Genomic DNA, 17,214 nt, shown 5'->3' on the forward strand with positions numbered 1-17,214 from the left:
AAAGAACTTGGCTGCCAGTACGTTAATAGCAGTGGCTTACAGTCTTCAATTTACATTTTTACTCTCTCCGTTTCAAACAGAACAAAATGTTCATTTACCGTGGTAAAGAGTATGAGTGGCTGGAAGACTTTAACCTCAAGCTGATGTCTCAGTTTCCCAATGCAGTGAAGATAACCAGCACATCGCCCCCTGGTGACAACATCTCGAACTCACCCGGTCAACGTATCCTTGACCTTTAACCCAGCAAGATACTGATGTTAAAGCTTTTTTTGTTGGCTAAATTCTGTGGAATTTTAAGATTTATGGGTTTGTTTTATGTTTTAAAAACTGTACTGTTAAATTAAATATAGTAACATTTAAAGGTTTGGGGTGACAGTAAAGACGTTTATAATGTTACCAAAGTTTTTATGCATCAAAGAATCCTGAAAAAAATGTCATGGTTTCCACAAAAATGTTTTCAACATTGATAATAATAAGAAATGTTATTAGCAAATCAAATTAGAATGATTTCTGAAGAATCATGTGACACTGAAGACTGGAGTAATGATTAATAAATTACTGTTTACAATATATTCAAATAGAAAACAATTGTTTTATATTGTAATAACATTTCACAATATTACAGTTTTACTGTGTTTTTGAACAAATAAATGCAGCCTTGGTAAGAGAGTTTTTACAAAGATATTAAACAAAAATCTTACCAACCCCAGACTTTTGAACGGTAGTGAATGTGCCTCACATTAAATCAGTATTGTGTCCAAATGCTTTTTTGGACCAAATGAAGTGAATGTGAACAGTTTTCTACCTTTAATTGATCCCCTGCAGATATTCAGTGTTTTACGGTGAAGCCTGTCCTAACTTTACCTTCACAGTTCAAGGACAAGGGAGTTCCTGAACAAATCCTCAAGTATGAAATTGAATCAACGCCCTTGTCACAATTCAAATCTATTTTAAATAATGCTGTTATAGATCTTATTTTCCTTCTGCTTTTCTTCTCAGTTACTACAGGACGAACGAGGTGGACAAGTTCCAGTATTCAAGACCGTTCAGGAAAGGAGAAAAAGATCCTGACAACGAGTTTGCCGTAAGTTGCAAACATTGATCAAATATTGAATCGCTGAGACTGACCCATTATATGAGGGTATTTATGGTGCATGAAAAAGATGATTTCAGATTAAATTACTGACATTTTTATTTCAACATTGTTGACATTATACATTTTTTTAACCTTGTCAAAACTGTTTTGCAAGCTTTAGTTTGAGTGTCAAGCTCAAACCCCGTGAGTGAGTGACTGATGGTTTTCATCAAGATTGTTTGTGATTTGCAACCAAGGAAATGAATGCAGGGATCTCACAGGCATGGCAAACCTGTTATTTCCGAGTCATTAAAATGAATGAAATGTTAAAGGAATAGTTTAAAGACATTAGTGTTATTATGTTGTCTTTAAAGCTTGGCAGTAAAAATTACTCATTTTTTTTATTCACGTTTTGTAAAAAGCTGCTTGGACATTCTAACATCTATGTTTCTTGGAAAAAAGACAATATAAAAATTGTAGTAAAAGTGAATACAAATATTTCTAGTACTATCTTATGCTCAGTATTAATTGGTTTAAAACCTTTTATATGCAATCTCTATGAAATGATACAAAAAAATCCATATATTATAATCACAAATGACTGAAAATAAATCATTTAAAAGCAGTCATTTAATGGAATGGAATGGAAATTATTTTATTTGAAACGGTAACAATGCACAAATAAACATTAAACTTGTTAAACAAGAGAATATGTCTTGGGACAGGTTAGCAACAATTGCTAATTTCCACCTGTGGTCCCTGGGCAGGTATGACACATTTAAAAAAATGATTTTAAAATACAAATTTCACAGGATTATGGATAAAATTATGTCAATCATAATTACAAACAAACAGGTTTGCAAAAACAGAAACGGGGAGGCCATCAGCCCATTTACTCTCTGTCTCCCCCCTCCCCAGCAAACACACAGTTTAATCTTCAGTTTAACTGGTTGCATATTTAAAGGGCTCCTATTATTATTGTTTTTTTACTTTGTTTAGTATGTAATGTTGCTGTTTGAGCATAAAAAGGGAGTTCTTCTCTATATCAGTGCGCACTGTTTCTGAACTCCCTGAAACGCTTCCATTGTAGTCTTGAGTTTTCTTCCGGGAACAAACACGTCACAATATTCCTCATTTAAATAATTCTCATCCAAGGCATTCACACACAAAAAAAGGGTGCGAAGCCTGGTTGAGTTGCGTTAGTAGTGTGTTGAAACTCACAGACCAATCACAACACACTGGTCCAGCCGACCAATCAGAGCACACTATGGTTTTTGGAAGGAGGGGCTTCATAGAGACAGGAACCAAACAGAGCGTTACTGACAGACTTTTCTGTTGTTAAAGCATAAAACCTATTCTAGTAGATGCCAAAAACCAAATCAAGGCTTAATAGGTCCTCTTTAAAAATGTTCAGATTGTCAACCACCTGATGATGATAATGATTTAGATGCCTAATTAAACTTTTAAAAGAATGTTGCCACTCACTAATACTGAATAATCAGCTTTATTGTCAGTAATCTTGAATGTTGTGATTCTGTGAGACTACATTTCACTAGTTTCTAGGTGGTACAATAACCTGTAGTTCAGTTCTATATAATTATTCATAAATGGGGGTGATTACCCTTGAGAACCTGTTACCCCTCTGTGTAAATGTGCCTCTCTTCCTTTGACCTCACAGACCATGTGGATCGACAGGACCACTTTTATTACAGCATACCGCTTTCCAGGAATCCTCAAGTGGTTTGAAGTGAAATCCATGTCTGTGGTGAGTAACTCGTCCTTCTCGAAATACTCTAAAACCAAAACGTCTGAAATCTGAATACTTGCCTATTAACAAAAGATAACATTACATCAAAATGAACCCTTTTCACCTTTCTTCAAATGCCCCTTAATGTGTTAATCGGTGCATGTTATTGTCTTCATAGTCTTTCATCAAATTGCGACTTTTTCTGAAATATGTTTCTGCTGATGTAATATTAACCGAGTAGATTTTTACTGGAGAAAATATGTGATGCTTGTGTGTTGCTAGGATTTTGCTTACTGGCATAGATTAAAATAGCCCTCCTACAAGCCTTTGTGATATTCCGGTTTCAATATATGCCAATTTATGTCATTCTCAAAAGTTTGGGGACTTTTGTTCACCAAGACTGCATTTATTTATTTAAAAAATACAGTAAAACAGAGAATATTTAGAGAGATTAACACTTTATTTTGACAGTCCACTTTAGACATAATTCACTTTGCAAGTACATGTCGACTTATACTGATTAACTTAATAAATTACTTTTAAACTTAATTAACTTATTAACTTATTCTAATCCTAACCTAACAGTCTACTAACAATTTACTACAGTGTACTAATACTCTAATGAGAGGTAGTTGCAAAGTTACTTATAGTTTGTAGAATGCCTAAAGTGGACTATATGAAATAAAGTGTAACCCAATTTTATTAAATAGCTGTTTTCTTTTTGAATATATTTAAAAATGTAATTTATTATAGTGCTCCAGTCTTTAGTCAAATGATCCTTCAGAAATCATTCTAATGTGCTGATTTGCTGCTCAAGAAACATCGATTATTATTATCAATGTTGAAAACAGTTGTGCTACTTAATATTTTAAGCATAATATTTATAGTTATATTTTTGTTGTAACCGTGATACATTTTTTGAAGATCTTTGATAAATAGAAAGTTCAAAAGATTTGAAATCCTTTTTTTTTTTGGTAACATTATAAATGTCTTTACTGCCACTTTTGATCAATTTAATCCATCCTTGCTGAATAAAAATATGAATTTCTTTCAAAAAATGGTAGTGTATGATCATAATCAGATCTGATCTCTCCATCGGTCTCATATTGTCTCTCGTTTGTAGGAAGAGATCAGCCCTTTGGACAACGCGATAGAAACCATGGAGCTGGCCAATGAGAAGCTGAGTAATCTGGTACAGCAGCAGGCGTGTGACCGCTCACTTCCTGTGCACCCGCTCTCCATGATGCTCAATGGAATCGTGGACCCGGCTGTCATGGGCGGCTTTTCCAACTATGAGAAGGTCAGTCTTTCTCCCCTGTTTCTTCTCTTTTGCTACTTCTATAAAGGGAAGTGTAGGCAATTTTCAGAGAGGCTTGCAATAGCGAGCGAGATCCCATCCTCCCTTCAAAGTGTCTCCAATGCCACGCCTCCTTCAAAACACATAAATGTGCACAGCAGGGAGCGTGAGTTAAACTACATCATGTCTCAAGGCACATAACATTACAATAATAATGAACATAAACTGACCTGTACCACCTGACTGCTGCAGATTCATTTCGACGTTGATAGTGTTGCCACTGAAACGCATTAATTCAAGTCACGAACCGCTCCGAGTATAACGTCACTGGTTTCCATCTCTTCCAAATCCCAGTAGTTATGGTGTGAACGCAGCATAAGCTGGTTGTTTTGTTCTGGAGAAACTGTAAAATGCGGCTGCGGTTTCGTTTGCGGCGCTCGGTGACTGACGTCTGTCTAACTCTGCATAGCATGAATCGCGCTGATGACGTGTGATGTCTGCGCGAACAGGTGCGCAAAGATATGGAAATTCATACGCTGACGGACATCATATCATTGAATTCGGATGAACATTTTATGGTCCTACGCCTTCCACAGATGATATATATACATATATACATTTAGACTTAGTGATTGCTATCAGGATGTGAAGAGACTTTCAACCAGCATAACAAAAAATGTTTCTGGAGCAAATCGCCTACCCTGCCTTTAATTTCAGAGCTGTACGCCCAGTGTGCGGACATTACTCTTCTTACTTCTATGATTGTCGTTTTTTTCTTCTGCACCTGAGCCCAATAAAGGTTTGGGATGTGCACACCTTTTTTGTATTTTTGATTCTATTAATTTTTAACCAAAAGAAATCAAGCTAGCACCCTGATAATACTCGGCTAAATCAGTCGGATGTGTTCAAGAGTTGCTCTGTACCTTTAGTCCTGGTCAGATATGAAAGATTGATGTGTGTCTCGAGGCGTTCGGTCTGCTGGAGCACCGGCTGATCCTAATTGAAATTTTTGTTTCACTCCTCAGGCGTTTTTCACAGACGCCTACATGAAGAAGAACCCCGACCACCTGGAACGCATTGAAGTCTTAAAACACCTGATTGCATTGCAGGTGACACTTCTGCAGATCTGTGTTGTGTTTAACCATTCACACAATACTCCGATTATTCACATAGAAGTGGGAGATATGACCACATACCATGTTAACTATGTATAGAGAATTATTTGCACCCCTGGAAAATATGATCAAATAAATCTGCATTGTTTATCCTTTTGATATTTTATTCAAAAAATTCTATAAAAGTAAAATAATGATTGCCCTGATTGTGTTTTGGAGAAAAGTATTTATTTCATTATGTGACTTTCAATTCTTTTACTTTAATCAAAGGTTAGATTTTTGTGAATTTTTTTTAATGAAATATCAAAAGAATAAACAATGCAGATTTATTTTTAGAGCCATCTTTGCTCATATTTACCAGGGGTACAAATAATTCTGACCACAACTGTATATATAAATTATATGATCTAAATGTATTTACATTATCGTTCAAATGTTTGTGGTTGTTAAGAATTTTTCATGTTTTTGAAATTTTATTTTATTTTATTCTCACCAAGGCTGCATTTATTTGATAAAAAATACAGTAAAGCATTAGTGCTGCTTAATATTAATGTGGAAACCGTGATCCTTTGATTAATAGAAAGTTCAAAAGTTCGAAAGTCATTTTTTTAACATTATGTATATTTTTACAGTCACTTTTGATCAATTTAATGCATCCCTGTTGAATGAACCTATTCATTTCTTTAAACAAAATCTTATTGACCCCAAAACTTTTGAATGCTAGTGTATATCATGTGGAACTGCCTGTTTTTAGATAATCAAATATCTTTAGATAATTAAATGTATTAAATTACTTGATGAAAGTAATCTCATAAAAAAAATAATCTAAATTTCAATTAGCTTTGAAACCATTTATACGGTAAAAACCATCTACACATTTGTAGTTGCACTGTATGTTTTGTCATATTAAAACCAGGTACTGAAAAAGCATCAAAGTGATCCATTCAGTGTTACATTTTCAATGTTGAAAATGCTTTAATGTCTATTCCATCTCAGGTCCCATTGCTTGATGAGGGAATTCGGATCCACGGAGAGAAATCCACGGAGCAGCTCAAACCCCTTCACAACAGAATCGTCTCCTGCTTCCAGGACCTGCGTGCCAAAGTGGAGAAGCTCTACGGCGTCATTACTCTCGTGAGTCTGACAAACATGACTCTATTGAGAAGAGACCGTTTCTAACAGCGTGTTTTTGGGTTGCAATGTTTCAGATCTGATGAAATGATTCATACGGGATATTGTCTAACAATCACTTTGAAGGAGATTTGAAATCAGCTAAGACTCATCAAGGTTCATTTTCGTGAAACCGTAGACCACAAGAGGAGGACGTATCTGCTTCGATGAAGTGATATTTGTCTTTGTGTGTCAGGTTTTTGCTATACTTGCAGGTTTATTTGGTCCCCACAAAACCTGCACTTTCCAGTCTCTTTATTAAGATATTTATCTTTGTGTACGCCACAAGGTTGGTCCCCAAAAAGAAAGAATAGCTTAAAGGTGAAGTATATCATTGTTTTGATGTTAAACATAGTTCTGCCATCCCAATTGACTATAAGTAAGCACAGTTCTTATTAGATGACACATAACTTGTCCCTTATCTTTTCCCCTAAATACATGAATGACTTGTGCAGAAGCGTGCTAGTACTTTACTAAGCAAAAATCCCATAGATTTACACTACCCTTCAAAAGATTTGGGTCTCCTGTGCACACGATTTATGCATTTATTTAATCAAAAATACAGTAAAAATAGTGAAATATTATTAAAATTTTAAATAACCCTTTCTATTTGATTGTAATTTATAGAATTTTCTGCATCATTACTCCAGTCTTCAGTGTCACATGATCCTTCAGAAATCATTCTAATATGCTGATTTGCTGCTCAAGAAACATTTCTTATTGTTATCAATGTTATAATCAACAGTTAAAACAGTATTTTTTTGTGGAAACCATGATACAATTTTTTTCAGGGTTCTTTGATGAATAAAAAAAGTTCAATAGAAACAGTATTTATTTCAAATAGAAATGTTTGTAACATTATAAATGTCTTTAACGTCACTTTTGGTCAATTTAATACGTCCTTGCTGAATAAAAGTATTATTTGCAATTATTATATATACATTTATTACTTTAAAAGTGATAAGTATTATTATATATATATAAATCTTGCTGGGTGGGATGAAATTACATCACTTTAATTGAGAAGACCTACCGGTAATGGTGCTAAATTCACATTTATGGAATAAATACTAAAAGTTAAGAGTTGAATTACTATAGAGGTCAGTGAGATTCAAGTCATGATATGAATAAAAACATGTTTGCTTGTTTTCTGTATCTCCAGCCCTGCTCTCTGACGGAAAAGAAAAAGAGTCGTGTGGGGTCGATGGTGATGCCATACATCATGTCGTCCACGCTCAGACGGATGTCCACCATCTCGAACGCCTCCTCGGGACACTCCAGCGGCTCAGGCTCCTCAGACGGAAACTCCTCCAGGCCTGCATCCCAGGAGTCAGTATTCTCTCGTTCATAGAAATAAGCGTCCTCATTATCAGCAGCGCACTGAGGGCTCGTTTATCGCTGGACAGAGTTCCCGTGGTCATGGAATGATTCGGTTTCCCATGTAATTATGCCTCTGCTAGTGGACAAACATGACGTTAATCCGGTTTAACCTCCATGTTTAATCGGTTCTTTTATGTGCTGGTTAAGTGGGTTCTCGTTAAACAAGTCCATAATTACCATTAACTCCCCAATAATTTAGATTAAAGGGATGGTTCGGAGTAATTTCAACCTAGGGTCCTTTGCACCATGACCTCGCGCCAAACACCAGAAGCTTTTTTTCTCTCGGTCGAACATGATTAAAGTTAGAATTTATTTAGAGATATCAGCCGAATGGTTTAGTGCAGGCGCTAATGGATCCGAAGGTTGTATCTTATAAATTACCCCACTAATAATGTCCAGAATAGTACCAAACTTCTACAGTAGTACAAATATGTTCTGTACTCATAAAACGAGGCATTGGAAAGTTTGTAAGTAGATTAGGAGTTTATTTAAATAACACTTGCCTGATGGCTTATGCTACCGCTAACCCGGACGTCGAGGTCACTTTTGTGATTTGGGAAAAGCCCGTAAAAGGTCTGGCTCGAGGTCATGATGCAAAGAAATTGCAGGTTGAAATTACTCCGAACCATCCCTTTAAAAACAAAAATCTTGCCTCAAATCTGTAAAAAAATCTGTAAATGACAACCTGCTTGTTTTCCCTCAAGTATTTGCAGATGAAATTGTTCTAAATTCCTAACTGGTCATCACACTTGCCTATAAATGTTTTCTTTCTGGAAAATCATTATTGTGGATGAATGATGCTTAGTCGGAACGAACATGAAAAGTGCAGTTTCTGTTTTTCTTTCCCTGTCACTTTATGCATCGTTTGATGTCATCCGAGCGTGTGCTGCTTTATTTAGAAAATGTTCTTGGTAAATAATTCTTATTAATTCTTATTTCCCCTGAGGTCCACTTATAATGCTAGGCAAGTTTTTTTTGTGCCAAAACAGTCAATAATTTAGTTTTTATGACCATTTCCCCTCGCTCTGAGTCTGACCTTTAGAATTCAGTTTAGTTAATTTTAGCTTCACATCAATTATTAAGTATTTTAATCACAAAGCAAAGACTGTTTTACATAGGTTGTCTTTACATCCAACATTAACACGCGTTTCCTATCCTAGATATTTCTTTGAAAGTGTTTTTTTTGTTGCATTACTTAGATATTGTATGAAAGGTTGTGTTAACAGAAACATTACATTTTTAGTGGTTGATATTGGATATATTGGCTGATTAGATATTTAATTGCATGTTCATTTCCCCTGTTTTTACATTTAGCTGATGATCACGTAAAAAACACTTATAGTTTTGTACATGTAATCTTTACCAAATCTCTAAGTCAATATCCATTATTCATACTTTATTATGTTGCTATGGCTTAATTCCCTTTCAGCCTTTAAAACTATAGAATTACATTTTTTGTTGTTGTATTTTTAATGTATTCGGCAAAATAGTATGGAGCACATGACAGTATATACAGAACTCAAAAGCAAAAGTTCATTTATTTCAGTAATTCAACTTAAAAGGTGAAACTAATATATATAATATAGACTCATTACATGCAAAGTGAGATATTTCAAGCCTCTATTTGTTATAATTTTGATGATTATGGCTTACAGCTATGCAAACCTTTTCACAATAATCTAATTTTGAATTTGGGGTTTTCATAAGCTGTAAGCCATAATCATCAAAATTATAACAAATAAAGGCTTGAAATATCTCACTTTGCATGTAATGAGTTTATATAATATATTAGTTTCACCTTTTAAGTTGAATTACTGAAATGAATGAACTTTTGCACGATATTAAAATTTTTCTAGTTTTACTTGTATGGCCGCAAATTAAAGGGCACCTATTATGACATTTAAAATGTTCCTAATGTTGTTGTGGGAGTCCCCAACAACAGTTTTACATGCATGCAATGACAAAAAACACTTTTGTTTTCGTATAATATGCATTTATTTTTACCTGATTTGCTCACCGACTCCCAAATGATTCGTTCAACGACTCGTTTTTCAAACCCCTCCTTTGCGCGACGCTAATCTGCGTTGATTGGTCAGATGACCCAGCAGTGTTTATTTTTAACACGGAGTACAATGATGCTTTTATCAATTAAATTGTATCATAATAATGATTATAGTCCACTGCTTTATAGTTTGTAGTAAAAAACGAAAAATAAGATAAAGAATTTAATGTTATGTTAGCGAGCATAGCCCAGAGTTCATATTATAAAAGCACAATCAGTCTTTGTTTGCATTAGCCCGATGCATAAACATAACGTTTTTACAATAAAAAAATGCAGTTACGTTACTACGAGGTATTACTCTATTCTTTAGACAACTCCGAAAACAACGACAAACACTTCACATATCTCAATACAATTGTCATTGAAGACCTAGAAGCTAAACGGTGATTACACAACAAACAAAATAATTATGAAGCATGCTACATAAAACATAAAAGCAACAATTATTAATAACACTTACAGGTTGTGAAACGGAGGAGGAAGCTGATGCAAATACACTTGGAACTGAACCTTCCTTCAATATCAGCCGGCTCGCGAATCCAAGTTTGAGTGCATTTAAAAAGCAATCGTCTTCAAAATGACGCGAACAAAGCACAAGGCTCGGACTATACTTCTGTGGTATAGTTGTATATATGAATTGTTGCCACTTAGTCTTCAAATGCTCCTCCTTGGGCAGATGAAAAAAGTTGGCTTTTGAGCCGCACTTCAGAACACAGCGTCTCGTCGCCCTGATGTTTTCCCTGGCCTTGGAGCGCAATAAGTGGGCGTATCATATTCAAATAACTTGACAAGTTGACGTCATCTAGTCAGAGAAAAAGCTTCGGTCTTCTAACGATTCATAAAAATGACTCAGAGTCGACTCTCACTTTTGAAAGACAATAACTTTATATACGGTGCACTTTCATATTTCAAACTTTGCAGGATGTTTTTGTTCACTTAGATCTATGTTACACACTACATGAAAGGTAAATTTCAAAATTCCATAATAGGTGCCCTTTAAGAAATCGTTCCCACAATCTTAATTTGTTCCCACGTTTTAGTAAGTGGTTAGCCGTGTTGTACTAGTTTGCTTTGATTGAACTAAAACATTGGAACGAATTATTACAACATGGCCACAATTTAGCAAAACGAGGGAAGAAATTAATAAACCAAGGGAATTTGTTGCTACGATATAGTATGTCTTTTCCCCGCATGTCATGTACTTGGCTCCATAATATTCACTTAAAATCTGTCATTTTATTGGTTGTCGGCTATGACATGGAATGAATCGACATTGTGATTCGGAAATTCAAAATGAAGTACATTGTGAAAGATTTATAAAATAATCTGTGCTAAAATGTGTTGCTCAAACTGTTTCAGAATGACATAAACAGTTTTAGAACTAAATCCATAAACTTGTTCATGTCATAAAAGTGAAGAGTGGAGAAGTTTTCAAACTCTTAATGTTTCCTTCTGTGTGTGTTCAAACTTCATGATTGAATGTTTTATAATGTTTGTACTGTTGTATTGTGAATTTTTCATGTTAGTCAGAAGCAGTTATACTCGATGTTTCCATTTTATGTGTGAACATCTTTGGTTTACTTAACTTCCGTTAATATCCATTGATATTTATACATATGTATCTTATGTTAACATTTATATTTCTGTTTTTAGCAGATGTGCTTTTATTGAAATGTCAATGAAGTACGTATATCATATAAGTAGCAATTACCAAGACAGGCAGCTGGGAGAATACGTCAAAGATCTCTGAAGAATCTCCCAAGAATAATTGCATAGACATAGTTTTTTACTTCTGAAGGTTTCTACTTCTGCGTCACTCAACCCACGAGTGGCTTACTTGTAGTCGAATGCGTCTATAGACCTGAGATTACTAAAGTAATACATAAGCAGAATGCTGTTGCACAAATGCGTAATACATGGCAACATGCTCAGAGGATTTGTACAGGTGCACACATATCTGATTGTCTCTCTTTCTCTCAGTTCGCTGCTCTCCCGCGTGAGCGACAGCAGGGTTTCGGTTCTGTCCCGCTCAGAGGAAGATAATCGGATAAGTAAGAAGAACAGGAAGGAATGGAGCATGAGCAAGTCTCAGGTCTTACTGGAGCGACCCGCTGACACAGACCAGGTGCGGTCAGCTTTTGTATTCATTCTTCTGTTCATGGCTGTCAGTGAGGAGTTTTAAACATTTAAGACCAGATTCACTTACAGCTCGCGCCAGCGCAAACCCTCTTTTGCCGTTAAAAAACAACTACTGTCAGGGTTTACTAAAGACACGCAGTGAAAAATTAGCACCGAAAAGGCAATGTATAGGGTAGGGCTGCACGATATTGAAGAAAAATGTGATATGCGATACGATAATGCTTAAAGTGTGTAAAACAAACTTAAATTATCTTTAAAATATATTTAAAGGTACACTGTGTAGTTTTTTAAGCATTGCCCTGAGGATGGTCGTTTGACCGAAAGCTTGGTGATTAAATTTGCTAAAGTGTGCAGACAGTTTATTTATTTAAGTATTTTATTAGCTAAAATCAATGTCTTTATTCATAAATATATCCTCAATGGTGTAGAATTACCTCTGCCAATGATCCGACTTACCTCGTAAGCGAATAATTTCTTATCTTTATTTACATGGGACAGGTAAGTTTATAGAGGCTTCCATGTCGTTCCGCCATCTTGAAAAATTATAATTGCAGAGAGGGACAAAAAGCACTAGGCTACCTCAACGCGTCACGTGACTGAAACCAGCAGAAACGGACAAGAATTCGGGATCATACTTATGCCGAGCCACAGGAGAAATGCCAAATTTTAATTTAAAAGGAAACGTGACCGGCGAATTCAAAAACCGAGGTTAAATAACGGGATAGCTTTACCCAGTTGGAAAGAGCTAATGAAGGAGAAAGACTTTGAAAGGGACGTTGAAGTTGCCTCCTTTCTTCTCGACAGGTAAGTCAATGTTACGGTCTAAATTACAAGCTTTTTTTCATTGCTTGGTTGTTTAATTCATTTTAATTCATTATATAGGCAGCATAACATTAGAACATGTATAGTTAAACTCGACGAAGGGCTATTGTGTTCATAGCTTCTTGGTACATAACGGCTACCGTAGTTGCAACACGCATTTGAAAAAGCGAGTAGCTGGAGAGCACTATTCATTTCAACGTAAAATAAAATTTCACCGCTAGATGGAAGAAATTCCTACACAGTGTACCTTTAAAATGATTTAACCTACATACGTGTTTCACATTCTTTTTGTGACAAGAAAACATCCCTAAACCTTCTGAAAGTGAACAGCAGTGTTTTACTGAAGCGTAAGAAGTGTTATTTTAACATCAGTGTAAACCACAGGTTCAGGGTTTCAGGGTATCCTACATTAGGTTTAGTTAACAACAGAAACTGAATAATCAAATGAAAAAATAAAACGCTGCTTAGTTTTCACTGTATGAATTAAATATATACGGATTCTTATTAAAGCTACAAAAGTTATTCAGCCAAGAGAAGTGAGTCTTTTGTTTGTCAATTTTCTGGTATTTGGGCCATTATTTAACGCCCAAAAAAGCCCTTCTTAAACCAGATGCTAATTTGCACTGCTCTTGGTAGATTCCGTTGGTCATTATAGAAATGGTCCCGCTGCCTCTGTGTTCTTTCATTTGCACGTCATCAGTAGATCACGAGAAGAGCTTTTCACTGCCATCTGCGCTCTCATGCTAATTTTCCCTGTTTAGTGAATCTGGCCCTATATGCGATGACTCTGTGATGTTAACATGATCACGATCTGTTTGACGTTGATTTGTATCGTTTCATAGTGAATCAAATGATTGAGTGGAGTAAATTGTAGAGTTGTAGACATTTATAAAATGGACTAATCTAATATTTGGAGATATGATTCATTTGATGCGCTGTCTGTGTGGTGGCAGATTCCTCCGGAGAAGCAGCCAAGGCCGAAAAGTCTGACGATAGGGGACCGGAGACTCACGCTGTCGCTGTTTCATGGAGAATCATCCAATTTGAGTTTACACAACCCACTCAGCCCTCTGCCTGCCACACCACACACACCGCGCAGCTCGAGTGAGTACACACACACACACACACACACACACACACACACGGACACGTATGGCTTTTTTTTACTTGATCTGTGGGTTTTCTTTACCATAGTGCTTAAATATGATAATAACTATGTCAAAACATGGTGTTACTGTATGCTAATATCTCTATACCATGGTGCCACTACAGTAATGTTAAAAAATAAAAAGTTTCTCAAAATACAAAAGCATTCAAAAGTCAGATCTTGGTAAGATTTTTAACTGTTTTTGAAAGAAGTTGCTTATGTTTACCAAGACTGCATTTATTTGATTAGAAATACAGTAAAGACTGTAAGGTTGTGAAATATTGTTACAAATTTAAATATATTTTAAAATATCATGTATTCCTTTGATGGCAATTAGAATTTTCAGCATCATTACTCCAGTCTTCAGTGTCACTGGATCCTTCAGAAATCTTTCTAATATTCTGCTCAAGAAACATTTCTGATTATTATCAATGTTGAAAACCGCTGTGGATTTTTTGTGTGGAATCCTTGATACATTTCATACATTTTTTTAATGAATAAAACGATCAAGATTTAGCATTTATTTGAATCATTTGTAACAATGTAAACATTTTATTGGTGACTTTTGACCAATTTAATTGTGCTTTCTACTGGAATAACACAAATGTAAATATGAGAATTATGCAGCGATCAAAAGTTTTAAACAAACGACCATTCCTAGAGAGGCATGTAAGGATGATGCTATAAATACACAGATCATCACGATCGAACCAGGACATGGCACATCTGTATTGCCATGAATAAACCTCGTATTGATCACCTCCCCGTAGGTTATACATGTCTCCCGAGCGAGAGTGACTTCAGCACACCTGACATCACGAACACCCCCCCACCAATGCCACCCAAGAAACACCCTCACGAGAGCGAGAGCATCTATAACTCTACTTCTGAGGTGAGACACACCATGTATGGTCTGTGTGGAACAAAGTTAGCATCTGTATTTTGACCTAAAATCTTAATGACAGACTGAAAATAATCATCTTTTCCTCTGTGACCCATAGTTCACGCCTCCTTTACCGACGAAAGCTGAAGTCAAGCCTCCACCGCCGCCACCCAAAACACGCAAGTCCATGGTTTCAACATATGAGAGCAATCCACAATAAAGACACTCCGGATCTCCTGACGCCCGCGGTACCCGTGTCTCATATTATTGCGTGCTGTGAGGGTCGGATTTCTAGAGGAAAAACATCTGAACGGTACTTACTCCTCTTATACGATATTCTGAGCTGGGATTTGTGATGAAAATTCGATTGAAGATTATCATTGCATTTTTTTTGTTTTTGTAGCAAAACAGCAGTTTAATTATGATAAAATGCTGTTTTTTTATTTGGAAATGAACTGAGAAATGTATTTATTCATCACTGCTGGGCAGGAACGTGACCAAAGGTTGGTTTGAATGTTCAAATCGGCCTCGCATCCACTGGATTCATTAGTTTATCTAGACCTGTAGCTGTGCCTTATAAAAAGAGATATTTAAAGTTATTGAAGTTTTGACTTACTCTGTGCACATATTCACTTTGCACATTGCTCATACGTGTTGAGTTGTGCATTCATGCAATTAAAACTTTTCTAGTTGAACTTGTTGAACCAAGGAATAAGAAAAGACTTTTGATCGTCTTTGTGTTTTCACTGAATGGAAAACCCCTTACATTTAAGAAAGCCTGTGAACTAAATCAGTTTAATAATGCAAGTTTTAGCAAATACAAAAAACTGAATTCAGGAATGTGTCAGCACTTAAATCTCACCTAGGTGAAGCGTAGCACATTTAGTTTGGAGCTGGGGCCGGTCGGTCCGCTCCATGCTTGGGACGGCCCTTGTTTGGATCAACATATACTCGTCTATGAAACGCGCTAGGAAGGTTTGCGATCACTAAGTCGTATCTAAGGTTTGCTGGTTCATGCACCTCAAGTCAGAATTACTTCAGTAGTGTGTGCACTGTATGGGAAAGTTGTATTTGTGTACTGTATTTTTTGCTCTCATGTGTTTTTTATTTTGTGATTCCAAATTTGTCTCCTCCATTGTGATAGAATGCAACTTTGGATGTGTAAATTATTCATTGTAATGTTTTTGAATACAGCGCTCCAGTTATGAATTTGTTAGTACGTATAAACATCAGAATAGCAAGAGTTCACAGTTAAGGTTCACTGGGTAAAAACTACATGGCATTAATGATGTTTGTAATGGGTTCTTATATTAAGGTAATTTGCATAAAGATTGCATAGTTTTGTACTTTTTTTTTTGCACATGGGAAATTCTATTTCTGAATGAAATGGTTTGTACATTCTGTATTAAACCATGACATTTTCAGAACAAATGTGATAGAAATTACACAAAATTCCAGGGAATCCAGAACAATGTTTTTATAAAGGGATTGTAGGTGTAAATATAGAATATTTCTTTACAGAATTATTTAAACTTGAAACTGTAATTTAAATTAGATTTGAATTAATGAATTAGTGTTTTTTTTATATTAATTTGTTCATTCTGAACAAAAATACAATCCACTGGGATTCTGGCCTGGATCATTTCAACATTCAAACACTATTTTCAGTTTAGTAATGCATGTTTTTAAAGTAATTATTTCTATTTTCGCGGCCAAAGTTGTCAGTTTTTCCACATGCAGGCAGAAGCCTGTTAATGCCAATGGACAACAACCAATCAGAAACTGTTATTTGAGTATTTTTGCACTCTAGTTTGAATAAAAATCTTGAATCAAACTGATTACTATAGTTTTTCCACTAATGGAGTTTAATAGTTGTCAAATTACCTTTCAGTCTAAATAAATCTTCATTTGGTTTCTTTTCAGACCTTGCCAGTGTGAGATTTGTTGCAACTTGTTCTATTTAAATGTTTAGAATTTGCAGGTGAAATCAAATGAGAAAGAAATTAATGTTTTACACTTTTCAAATAATCACATTGAAAATTGGTTTTCTTATTTAAGAAATAACAGGCCTATAAAAAATGTTATTCTAATGGAAAATGTAGTTGCCCAAACCACTTCTAATCCTCGGTTTACACAAGATAGAAACGTTCTGAAAAATCAGTATTAATTCAGTATCAACTTCAGACATATTTTTTTTAGACTAGCGTATGCTTGATGACTTTTATTTGTATTATTTTATTCATTGTTTTAGAGAAGCTTCATTTTGCTATTTACAGTGGCCCCAAAAGTATTTGGATGTTTCACAAAAATCTAAAATCATATACATGCATTTTTTATGACCTCATATTGACATCATGAATATTTATAATAATAATAA

General features: G+C 35.3%; 1 protein-coding gene across 2 annotated transcripts in view; it reads left to right on the plus strand.

The window, feature by feature from the left end:
- dock5 (dedicator of cytokinesis 5) overlaps positions 1-16,674 on the plus strand; it is a 60,639-nt gene extending 43,965 nt beyond the window's left edge. For both annotated transcript variants that reach the window (XM_079637658.1, XM_079637659.1), the window contains exons 40-51: positions 81-222; positions 826-907; positions 1,000-1,084; positions 2,754-2,840; positions 3,946-4,122; positions 5,145-5,228; positions 6,231-6,368; positions 7,567-7,733; positions 11,827-11,971; positions 13,761-13,911; positions 14,725-14,846; positions 14,956-16,674. In XM_079637658.1, the coding sequence (XP_079493784.1) occupies positions 81-222; positions 826-907; positions 1,000-1,084; positions 2,754-2,840; positions 3,946-4,122; positions 5,145-5,228; positions 6,231-6,368; positions 7,567-7,733; positions 11,827-11,971; positions 13,761-13,911; positions 14,725-14,846; positions 14,956-15,057 (1,482 nt within the window). In that variant the 3' untranslated portion in view covers positions 15,058-16,674. The remainder of the gene's footprint in view (positions 1-80; positions 223-825; positions 908-999; positions 1,085-2,753; positions 2,841-3,945; positions 4,123-5,144; positions 5,229-6,230; positions 6,369-7,566; positions 7,734-11,826; positions 11,972-13,760; positions 13,912-14,724; positions 14,847-14,955) is intronic.
- The last annotated feature ends 540 nt before the right edge of the window (positions 16,675-17,214 follow it).

The sequence above is a fragment of the Phoxinus phoxinus genome, assembly GCF_949152265.1.
Source record: "Phoxinus phoxinus genome assembly, chromosome: 15".
Lineage (NCBI taxonomy): Eukaryota > Metazoa > Chordata > Actinopteri > Cypriniformes > Leuciscidae > Phoxinus > Phoxinus phoxinus.